The following is a 12,242-nucleotide window of genomic DNA, read 5'->3' as shown; positions in this document are numbered from 1 at the left end:
AAATTACTGTTTTGTAATTGGCAACAGACTTTGTTACTTAGTAATTCAACAGAGCTTGATAATGAGTACCTAGCTTCAGACTGTAGGTCATTCACACCGACACTGCCGATTAGGCAGTAACCTTCTATTAAACTTCCGCATCCTGTTTGTTAATGAGAATTCCCAAATTTGGTGAAAAAAATAGATAAATATGCAGCTGCTGTGGTGAAATACTCTGTCTGCATGCTTGTGGACCAGAATACCAAATGAAAGCTTCCAGCAGCAGAAGAATTTCACTCCCCTTCTTCCCTTTGTTTCCAAAAGGGCCCAGGTGACCTGCAGGGCCTCCCCTGGCTCTTGGCCTTTAATGCGTTCCCTGGCAGAAAGCTAAATTAGTCACAGGTAGTGCAAAATTCAGTTCTGTCCTGATAGAGATAATTGTGACAAAGCCATACTTCCACAAGGACGTGTTGCGTTTTTCTTTTGGCATGTCAACAAATATTAACAAGAGATCCTCCCAGGAGTCTGCGTGAAGCTGGAGCATAATTGGAGCCCCATAGAGTACAACAGGAGACTGATTTGGGAATCTGAGCTTGGAGATTAAGTGTGTGCTGCTAAAGACAATGGGATGCTTCCTCACCAAGAGCAAGCACGTGCTTCAAATACTTTTCTGCATGGATGCCAAGGCAAGCTGCCTGGAGGCCTGCAGTTAGTTACCAAGTAAACCAGAACTGTTGTAATTCTCCCTGTGAAAATGAGGATGTGGAGTCAGTTCTCCCGTGTATGCTGTCGGAGCTGTTTATAGGCACTCAGCTGGCAGATTGCATCACCACTCTTGCATGTTATTTTGCTTTCCTGGGGAGCCAGCCGGCAGTGAGTGAAGCGCACCTACAGCCCACACAACGCTGTGCAGTCCTCAAGAAATGAAAGAAGATTTGATGAAATTTTCTGTGATTAATATGTTGGAGTCCTTTTTGAGTTTATTTTTATGATGAGGAAGAGACAGAAAGGAATTCTTTTGCAATAGTTACTGCTGCCTGATTTCCACTTTAAGTTAGAGTGGGTGCTTGGAGCATTGGAAATTTCTTATTATTCTAAATCAAAATAAATATTGCAGTTGGCACTGTAAAAAGCCATTAAGGCCAGCTTTTTATAGTCACATAAATGGATTGGATTGGACTGGAAGGGAGATCTGCATCATCTAATTGAGACACCTGCTATTCCACCCCCCCATCCAAGCTGGCTTACAGCATGAATGTTTGCAAATGACTGAATACAAGTCATGAATTTCAAACTTAATCATGTGAAATTTTACTTGATTTTTTTTAAGTGAAAGTATTGATTGTATTTTTCATGCATTTGTTCTCCAACTCATTTGCCTACTTCTCTTTCACTTCATTGCTGCAAGACAATGAGAAGAAATATATATTAAAATATTTGGAGATGCTGAAGGAGAGGGGAGCAGAATCTAAGGGGGAATTTGGAAAAATGTGAAAAGATTCTCTTCTTATAGGAGACATTTTTCAGTGGACAGGAAAAACACTTGGAAAAGCAGCAACTCTTAGTTGTGCTCAATAGCCCCGGCAGTCACTTTGGGGGGAAAAATGCTGTATCTTCAGAGAAAGCAGAACCTGGAACGAGTAAGGGGCAGGTAGTATAGGACTGACATGAGACAGATGGATGGATGGATGGCTACAGATAGATACTTTGGAAGACTGTTCTTACAGTCCTCTTTATTTCTTGTGTATTTTCCTTATTTTCCCTTTCAAGTTCTTGTAGTGCTTTTGACTTCAGCTCTCAACTGTTGACTTTCTCTTTTTTTCCTCTTGACAGTTCCTGTATAACCTTGTTCCTGCAAATCTCCTTTCTCCTCGCTTGTCAGGCTGCCAGCAGCTCAGAGGGTCCGGGTTCCTTCAGTCCCTTGGTACTCTTTCAGTCTCTACCAGCTCTGCTTCTGAGTAACTCAAACTTTTGTTCAAAAGCTTTTAAAAAATAAGGCATGGCTCTGTCTGTACCTTTTGCAATAAGGTATTTGAGGCAGAGTGCCATGATTATGGAGAAAAAGTAGATTATTTTTTTCTTACAAAATGTATTGTATTGGTTGCTGTCCTTACAGATGTTTCAGTTTAAAGTTGGGAAAATAATTTTTATGTTGGATTTGAGTCATGATGCTTGGCTGACATTTACTTGCCTCTTGGAGCTGACCTAAATTTTGATCAGTATTACCTCGTCTAGGGGCTGCTCAGCCCAGGGCTGAACACCCACAGCTCTCGGTCCCTGCTTCTGTTCTCACAGGGGCTTACGGACACTGTCACAAGTTTGCTGACAGTGTGCAGTGAAGAATTTGAGTTGGTCTTCAGAGCAGGGCAAAGGCTGCTGCATGCAAATAACAACTTGAGCAATTTTAGGACCTTATGTATCCAAACAGTATCCAACTCTAGCATGCTCCTCGTGGCTTGCGAGCAGTCTGCCAAGCCTGATGCTGAACTATTTGTGTAAATCACTGTCTGCATGTAAAGTGGTTAAACGCAGTGCCAACCCTTATAAAGACATACTGCTTAATTTAAGTTTGGTTGAAGTAAAGAACAATTGTCCATACATCTTGATTTGAAATCACAGTGCAACTTTGACGATGCATTCAGGTCTGAGCTCATAGATCAGGTCAAAATCTTAAGAAGGCGGAACCACTATGCTGAGACTTGAGAAGTGGCTATGTAGATATTCCTAGGATGTTTTAATGCAAAGGTAAACAGCTTAGCTTAAAATTCTGATGTTTTACTTGGAGTTTTGTGCACCAGAATAACGTTGGGGAGGGAGGTAGGACTGCAAAGAGAGGGCAATGACATTGCCTGACTAACCCTTCAGAGTGCACCTTAGTTGTTACGGATCATAGTCTGCATAATAACTTGTACCACAGACAGAGGCAAGCTCATGCTGAGATACTGGAGACCATCGGCATCCGTTGCCTTCCTCCATTGCAATAGCTTGCTGTGGAAGAGCAATGACACCTGGCTGGCTGGTTTAAAGTGAAAAGTTAATTGTGACATGAATGCAAAGTGCAATGCTAGTTAAGCATTTACGTGAGAACAAGTGCACTCTCACGCTTTCAGATTTGTGTTGCGATAGAAACAAGACTGAGATACTTAATGACATTTTTTCTGTCCTTTAGATTTTGAAGAAATCCTGTATAGAAATTCTGGCGGCAGAGCCTTCCAGTATATGTGCAGGGGGTAAGTATAAATTGAGGCCCTAGTTGTTCATGTTGCCTAAAATACATCTTTCTTTCCATCTCTAAATGTTGAAGAGTGCAAAAGAAACTAATTAACTGGAGCTAAATCTTTTGCTTTTTGGTGAATTTCTTTTTCATCTTATGGTAGCTTGCACATTTTCCATTTCTGCCAAATGATGTCAAATCATTTCTTACAGAAAAGGCTTGAATTTGACAGTTCTGCCTAACTTTTTTTCAGTCAAACCAGTTTGTCTTACTTGGACTGTGCCACGCTTGAAGTAGATATGCTGCAAAATTACAAAGCAAATCAGAAAATAAGACTTTGAGATTAGGTTTAGAGTTTGGGAATTTCATAATTTTAGGATTATTGCAGGAAGTGCTTCTTAAGAAACTAGCAAGAAAGTCAAATGAGCACACTTCAATCTAAAGGTTTCTAATATTCTTTGGGCATTTCTTAGGTATTTAGGGTTGATACGGTGACTGAGGACTAGAATTCAAACATCTGTCAGCTGACCTGTGTGAATTGTACTGTCCCCTCTTTTTGTGCGTGTTCTAATATGATTGTGCTGTGTACACTGTGGCTTTACAGTGCTGGCAAGCATTTCTGCATTCAGCACAACCCAGCTTTTTTCAAAGAAACTTGAGAACCATTTTAGCCTCTTCCATCTGCTTCCTGTGAATTCTTCACATTTTATGAAGTGTCTCCCAACTGTTTGTTGAATTTGCAGCAACTCATTAAACAGAGTTTGGGAGCAGAGCTGAGGTTTGTAGAGAAGGAATCTCCCTGACCTGTTCTGGATCTTCCTTTTTCTTAAACTGGTAGTCCAAATAAGAAAGCCAGTTATCATTACCTCTTTGTTTTCACTTCCAAAGCAGCTGCTTTCATCATCCTTCCTGCATCCCCTGCTCCTGAAGCCACTGCCTGTATACCTAAACATATGTAGGTAGTCATATTTTCCGAGCAGACACAACACACCAGGCTAAACGCCCAATAAGCGCCAGGCATCAGTTTTGCATTCCGTGCGTGCCACTACAGCAATTTTGCTTTTTGAAGCCAGGATGGCATAATTGACATGAATTATAGTACTCAGTCATCTATTTCTCATTTTGACTGGCCATTTAAATAGTTCCTGTGTTAAAAAATGTTCCAAAACAGGGCTTTGTCTACCTTAGAGTGGTAGATGATTGTTGTCATCACAGTCTCTGGTATAGTGTAGTGATGTTCCATAAATGCTTAGGAAAGCAAATGATTTTGTATGAAGGTTCAGACCCACTTTAGACACTTATAGATTTATTTATTTTTAAATATATTTACATACTTATACAAGTGACAAACAGTGATGCTTATGTAAAGTCGAAAGCCAGAAGATGATTTGTAACCATCATTTATAACCATATTTAACACTCTCTAATATTCTTGTCAGTTGCTTATACATCTTATCACTCCCATTCATTGTGTCTTAATGAGAATGTAGGGGTAACGTACAGCTGTATCCAGCAAAGCCAGCTGAGAGGGAACATAGAGGGGTTTTCTATAAACCATTCACACTGGAATCTGGCCAGTACTTCACAAGAAGAGCAATATTAACCTTGAAAAATGCCAATAGTTATTTAGATGCTCAGTTCAAGGCCTCATCTCCGAGTTTGAACAAATGCTCCCTTGTTATCGGACTGCAACTAATTTAATCAGTTAGGACTTTGAGACTAATGAAAGTGCTGTTGAATATGAGAGTTATGTGCGTTAGTGTCTTCTGAAACTAACTTTTGCAGGTGTAGTTCTGATGCTGCGTGTTTTCTTGTTTCTGTGCACATCCTCGAAGAGTGGTGGTGGGTTTTCCTTTTCTTTTTTTTTTTTTTTTCTTTTTGTTTAGAAGGAGAGAACATGAGGGCTCTGTGTTACCTGAGGCCTGCAGACTGGTCCCAGACGCTCGAATAATGAATTTCAGCAACACATCATTCTGAAATGCCAGTTTCTTGATGATTTGGTTTTGCAGCAGAGCAGACATGCAGGGTGCATACTGTATCTGTTCATTTCAGTCTCAGGCAGAGACAGGGTCCCCGTGGTTAATCTGACTTCATTGATATGCTGTACTTTGACTGTACTTGAACTCTCATTCTGCAGCAGTTGAGACTTCTGTGATTTCTCTTAAGTATTCATCAGCCCCCGCACTCCAGAACAGAGCTCTTCTCCCCCGTTCTTCCCAAATGCTCTTGGACAACACATAATGGGCCTGTGAGGCAGCTTCCCTGGCTAGATGTGGTGGGATGATTTGCAACTTGGCTGTAAATAAGTGGGACCTGGAAGAGAGCCCAGATTCCAGAGCAAATCTGCTTTTTTTTTGACAAGTACAGTGTATGAGTCCTTAAGGGAGATGAAAGAAGATGGGGACTGTAAAGTGCAAGGGGAAACTTTGAATCTGCAAAAACTAGGTTCCTTGTTGCTCCTGGGAATTCTAAAACCAGGGTGGTGTTTCTGATGCACTGTGATTATTCCTGCGTTGTCTTGGACAGTGAAACATTTTGTGTTCAAACCACATTCAACAGCGAAACATCAGTTGGGATTATCTGAGTGCCTCTCCTAGATAGTAACAGGAATTGGAGGGGCTGTTTCCTTCGCCATGGGGAACTGCAGAGTTTGAGTCCTTACGTCTGCTGCCAGAACTTCTCTAGCACTATGGCCCTGTTTCAAAATCTGAAAGTCAGAAAATGGTGCTTTCATTGCAAGGCAGTCTTGATTCTGGTGGCTGCAGGAAGTTCATTAACCTTTCCCACTACTAGATTTAAGTAGTTGGAAAAATAGGGAACAGTAGAGAGTGGTCTGAAAGACTTGTGAGAATATGATCTCATTGCTCAGCCCCGCTTGTTTCAAAGACAACTGCTCAGTTCAGCGCTCGGGTGTAGGTAACTGTCCTTGATGCTTTCTGCTTGTGCCACAGCTTGTGGTGACCTTGTGGAGTTGATCTGGAAGAATAGCAAAGAGGAAGACGTGGGGAAATGCCCACAGACTCTGAGATCATCGCCTTTGTCCAGAGACCAGAAAGCTGATCGGGTGATGAAGTCCCCTGTCGTTGTACAGAAATGAATCCAGTCAAGGACTCATGGTCATTGTACAGGCTAGCAGAGCAGGGTGTGACAAAACCCAGGGAAACTGGTACAATTTTGCAGTTACCTAGGAAAGTAGCACTTCAACTTCTCCAAGTTATCTGTCACCAGAAGATATTTTTTTTTTCTTTCCATGGAAAGATACTTTTGCTTTTCTTCACCCAAAACTTTCTGCCATTTAAAATGGCAACCTAGGGAGGGGAGAGCTCAGTGTCTCTGAAGCTTCATGTTGTCACTGCAGGGCAGTAAATACGTTTCTGTTGTGTATTATTTCCTGTTTCTAAAAACTCAAGTTGAAATTGGGTAGGGAGAGAGTGGCAGTTCAATTTTTAATAATTTTTAAACTTAACAATTGATAAATTGCAAATTTTAGCTCGAGATCTCAAATGAAAAGTTTCAACATATGTGGCTTGTCTAAATGACAGTTCTTTGTGTCGCTATGTATCAATAATCCTCTGTCTCTTTTGCTACAGAGTCGTTCCAGGTTGTCGTGAGAGGAAATGGATTTCGTCACGCCCGTAATGTTGACAGAGTGCTCTGCAGTTTCAGGATCAATGACACGGTTACTCTCAGTAAGCTGTTTTGATATTTATTTTTTTTTCTGACTCTGCACTGGCAGGCATTTGGTTGCAAAACATTTTGGATCTTTAAATACATTTACTGTGAAGGTAATAATTACAGGATGAGGAGCTATTAAACTTGCAGAATGCAGAAGAGATATTTTTTTTTTTCTTTTAGAGGAAAATTGCTGGTGGTATTGTATGCTGTGACTCTGACAGCAAGTATGTGAATAGAAAAGCTTGAGCAATGGAGGGAACAAAATATAGAAGACGAGAAACCTGCCTGTAAAGAGTGTCTATATATATGTCTTGCTGGGTTAGGTATGTAGTGAGATCAGGTGTTTCTCTCCTTACCTCTGTTTTGTGGTACTTAGCAGAACTGGTCATGTGGCTTAAATAAACACTCTTGTTTGAAGCTGTATTGGAGCAGTGGCTAAGGCACTGCTGTTCTTCTGTGGATGCAACTTGGAAAGATGTTTCCTCCACAGAGTTCACCAAGCAGAACTGAAGTAAGAGAAGCAGATTAGACCCCAAGTGTCTGGTCTTTTTGTGAAGTATACTGAGAGCCATTTAGCTGGAAGAAGTAATGATCCTATTGTTCTCATCTGGCATGTCTGCAAACCCACATAGGAAACCAGATAGCATAACTCATAGCTAATACCACCAGTGACAGTAACATTTATCTTTTCTAACACAGAATGTATTCAGAAGCTCCCTGATCATTTTGGAGGCTGTCCTGACCCTTTAGAGTATAGGATAAAGGCATGAATTAGTTTCTTGCTTGTGGAAGTCTAATGGCTCAATGTTGGACTTGCTCATGCTTTGAGCATCTGTGTAATTTACTCTCTGGAGCAGAGAACAGTTTGCTAAGGCTGTTTGCCCTGTGAGGAATGCCACTGAGCATTCAGGGCAGGTGTAGGACAGTGAGTGTATGTAATTTGTCCTGAATGGCTTTTGTACTGTTTCTGCTGGCCTCGGCTATAGTAGGCAGGTTCTGGAATTGCCAGCTCTTTGTGTCACTAAGCAGAGAGCGAGGCTGGCTGTAGATCATGGTTGCTTAATTCGGTTATGGTGAGTGTTGAGGACATGAAGAGCAAAAGCTGGAGGTCTAAGTGTCCAGGGAGGAGCAGGTGGCATCAGAGGGGGAAATGGGGAAGAAGAGGGATCTGAGGTAAAAGCACTGGGGTGGGTGGGATATGGTGAATTAACTGCTTTGGAGGCACCTCCGTGCAACCCTGAGATAAGTACTGGAGATACGTGAACAGATGAGAGGTGGCTTTCAAAAAAGAACAGCAGAGGCAACCACAGATTTGTGCTTTTACTTTTAAGCTCCATAAAATCAGACCCAAACCTGACATGTGGCCAGAACTCCTTATATCTGGATCGTGGCTGCATTTAGGTGTTGAACTATGGTTTCTCCCCAGAGTTTAGATCCAAAGTTTTGTTTGGATCATATGTGTTATAAAGTCTCCTAGTTCTCTAGAGCTGGGCAGGAAACCTTCCCTTCTCTCTCCACCTGGAAGGTTCCAATGGAAATGAAATCGCTAGTCAAATGTTTAGAAGTTTTCTTTTCATCAAAAGTCTGAAGCTATGTGGTGCAAACCCAAAAGCCTTTGGGTTTGGTTGCTGGAAGCTGACAGTTTGTATCATTCTTAGTTTGCATGTCTCTTGTCTTGTTTCAACCAAAATGTGAATATCTCATCTAAAACATATAATTTGGGTGAAAATTTCCACTTTGTGGACAAGCTACTTTCAGTTCAAGAGAAATGTTAGTGGAGGATTTTTTTAAGCAGTTGTATTTCATGCTAAGAAATGCACAGAGGTGTATAATGGAAGTTACAGGAGTTACAAGACCATCACTCAGCATGACAGAAGCCCCTAAGGTTATAAGATTGAGGAGTGCATGCGGATGTCCTAACACCCAGCCTACTACTCTTCCTGCTGGTTTATGCGGCCTCTTCAGAATCTAGAGATTTGGTGCAGGTCTCGTTTCTCAATTGCCTGTTCTTCATTCATTTCTGCCTCCATATCCGTCCAACAATTGTCCTTCTCATAGCCCCCTTTGCATTGTGAGTCCAGGACAGGACTCTCAACCTAAATGTAAAGTAATAGTAGTGTCCTGGTTTGAGCGGCCCAGGACTAATTTCCCTTTCAGTAAGTTTACTTTTCAGTAAAGTCTTTATATTTACTTTACAGCCAGCTATGGTGAGTGGGTTTCAAGGTCTCAGTGTTTTTGAGCTCGCCAGGCGCAGGGATGAGGAAGACCGAGCCCCGGGCACTTGACCCAAGCTGGCCAACAAGATTATTTCATACCATGAAGGTTGCATTCAATATAAATTAAAAAGTTTGCCGAGGAGTTCTCTCTCTCTTCCTTGATAGCTGCAATCCCAACCACTTCTTGCCCCGGTGCCAGAGCCCTGAGCCCTTCCCTTCCTCCCAAAGCTGTAGCATTTGCAGTGTCCCACATTTGCTGTCCTCTGCTGGGAGCGCCCAGCTTCTACAGATAGAATGGGCTGAGCATAATCATTATATGTTTTATATTGGTATCGATGCCAATATTGGTTCTTTAGTGTTATTAATGTTAATTATCCAGTCTTAATCTACTAAATCTGTTTATATTTCAACTCTCAAACTTCCTCATTTGTTCCCGATTCCCCCTTCCTAGGTGGGGAGGGGTCATCGGGTGAGAGAATAATTGTCTAAACGACAATAAATAGTTGTGGGTTCCTCAAACCGTAACAAGTAGCTACTGTTCCTGCCAGCTTTGTGAGGTAGGGAAGTGATATTAATGCTATCCTTCTGTTCTCTTCTATGTAAAGTCTTTTCAGCACTTGATTTCCTGTTCCGCTTTTTCCTCCACAGAAGACTACTTGCTCCCTTCTTGTCAGTAGCTTGATAGTTACCTCTGTTACCTGAGGCTGTGCTAGCTGGGACCTGCCCTTGCCTCCCAATTGCCTCTCAGCTCAGCTTCCTCAGAGCTGGCTGGCTCTGGAGCGAGGCATTCATTCCTGGAAACATCCTAAAGTCTTCACAGAGCAAAGAATGTCATCCATCAGCTTTCCACTAATTCAGTGTGTCCTGTCTGTGGAGACACAAAAACATCCAGTGTTGCCAATGGGAGGAACTGTTTGCGAGGGTTACCTCACTTCCAAATGCTGTGACCTGGTGTTGGTGGGGGTGAGGAGGAAGACTCCTTCCTCTCTTCTGTGTGCTAACTGCCTGTCTAGCTGAGTAATTTATTATGGTTTCTGTCATCATAATTTCGTAGTAGCTTTCAGGAAAGATCATCTTATCTTAGTGCAACCCATGGGCTTTTTTTGTTTGAAGCTGTCTTCCTGTGTCCATAAAATGACTGTGGAAAATGAGGATAAAGGCCAAATATGTTCCCCGCCTTCTGACCTGACACATTCATTGTGTCCTGAATTGATGCATAGGTGAAAAGTGAGCTCATTCTCCTTGGCACTGCACCAAGATTTCTCCGTTCGTTTTGCACAGTACTAGATTGTTTGATGCAGTGGCCTGGAAGCAAGAAGTCACAAACTCAGTTTCTGAGTTCAAACCGTTCCCTGGTTGACAGAACTCACTAGTCGCTCATCAGTGTTCTCAACCCCAAGTCTCTCCTGGTGGGAACTGGCACAGCTCTGTTAAGTTTAAGTTGCTCTATGTGTGAATGTATCTCAGTGTTTTGCTTTACTGGAGCCTGCAGCTCCAGCCTGTGTTCTCAGTTGTGGCACTTAGCTGCAAACAGCTTAACATAAGAGTTAACCAAATGAGAATTTTATAGAAACCGTATGGAGATTGGATAGCTCAGCTGTTTTTGTTTGCTTGAAACCTCTCGGTCTCTGATTGTATCAGGGAGGGAGGTATTTAAAAGATAACACTAAGCCAACAGTTCCTGAAACCTTAAATTATCCCAGATGAGATGTAGACCAGCACAGCTAGGACTTGCTGAGGTTAAGGGCATGAGCTAATGGTTTTTTATTGGGACTATTGGCAGAGAAAAGTGGCAGGTGAAGAGAGCATCGGCTCATAATGTTCATAGCTATGGGATAAAAAAAAGGAACATCTGTAGAAACCATGAAGAATATTTGGCTGAGCAGAACTGTAATCAGATGCATGTTCAACAGCAGGGTGTTTTCTGCCAGCAGCAGGACCTAGGAGAATTGGTTTCAGACTGCACAGAGTTAAAAGTAATTATCCAGTGCAGTGACTTATGACTGCTTTGTGGTGCTAAAATGTCTTTGTCTGCCCAGATTGTGCAGGATCCAGCAAAGACAGTTCTAGGCATAGAGGCGAGCTCTGTCCTAGGCAATTTAAAACCGATTAGAGAGATGAAAGATGGGTAGGGAACCAGCATGCACCACAGCAAAGGTGGGGCTGTATCTTTTGCACTCTAGTGAATGCTCTGGATGCTTGGCCAAAACTGATCATTTGCACAAAGTGGCCAGATTCTTTTTCAGCACCAAGTACCAGAAGTGAGGGAAAATGAGGCAAAGACAGTGGGAGCAGGACTTGGCCAGGTACCAGCGAAGAGTGAGCTGTCTAGGGAACTGTATCCCAAAACTGCCCAGCAAATGCCTTCTAAAAAATGCCTTCTGTTTCTAAAGCCAAGCAGCTTTCTCCATTTTCCCCATCTTTCCTTTTTCCTGGTAGTGAGGTACCACTTCTTTTGTGGTAGTTTCTTTACTTTCTCACAGCCTGGTCACTCTTAGCACAGGAATATTTTACTTTGCAGTTTGAGTCTCTAATCCCCAATTTTCCCCCTTGATCATGCCACTTTAACCCTCCACTGAATCTTTCCCCTTCATTTTCTTATAGTAGCTTTTCCCTATTTCCACTGTGGTACTAGAGAATGTCTATCACTGTGGACAAACTCCATCAGGTGTTTCTGGGTGTGTGACCTTTATGAAGGACACAATATATGCCTCTAATTTTTCCTAGGTGAAAACATACACCAAGGTGAGCTTGGCATCCTATTTTGAGGGGTGGCCCAAGGCATTGCTTGACAGTCACACTTCCCTCAGATGCTCTCCAAGCCTCCAACAAATTGCAGTGTAGGAACTCTTAAATCAGGATTCCTGTGCGTTTACCTCCAGCAGACTTCCCTGCAGGTGTCCAGGCCAAGTGTGGAGGAACAAGCACAGAGCAGTCAGGAAAACCTGGGCTGAGCGAGGAGGAGAATCTCTGCGCAATGTGGAGCGCTTTCCCAAGCTCACTGGATGCTGCTGGGGGACCAAGATGGTCTCTCACTGTGATGTTAGTATATCTTTGTAAATAAGCACGACAGAGCTTATGGTAACAGCTCTGAGACTGGAGTGGAGCTGTTGCAGTGCTGGACCAAGACCCCTGCCTGGGCATGACTTGTACTGCAG

At 42.5% G+C, this 12,242-nt stretch overlaps 1 protein-coding gene across 1 annotated transcript in view; it reads left to right on the top strand.

Moving 5' to 3' along the window:
- Positions 1–12,242, top strand: part of ANTXR1 (anthrax toxin receptor 1) — a gene marked incomplete at its 3' end in the record, with an annotated part of 107,201 nt that overhangs the window by 24,735 nt on the left and 70,224 nt on the right. Inside the window, exons 9-10 of the mRNA XM_009892974.1 lie at positions 3,149–3,209; positions 6,784–6,882. Of these exons, the coding sequence (XP_009891276.1) occupies positions 3,149–3,209; positions 6,784–6,882 (160 nt within the window). The remainder of the gene's footprint in view (positions 1–3,148; positions 3,210–6,783; positions 6,883–12,242) is intronic.

This window comes from Charadrius vociferus, unplaced genomic scaffold (assembly GCF_000708025.1).
Source record: "Charadrius vociferus isolate BGI_N301 unplaced genomic scaffold, ASM70802v2 scaffold1339, whole genome shotgun sequence".
In the NCBI taxonomy this organism is placed as follows: Eukaryota; Metazoa; Chordata; class Aves; order Charadriiformes; family Charadriidae; genus Charadrius; species Charadrius vociferus.
Note: the sequence above shows the minus strand (reverse complement) of the source record. Positions and strands in the feature narration are given on the sequence as shown.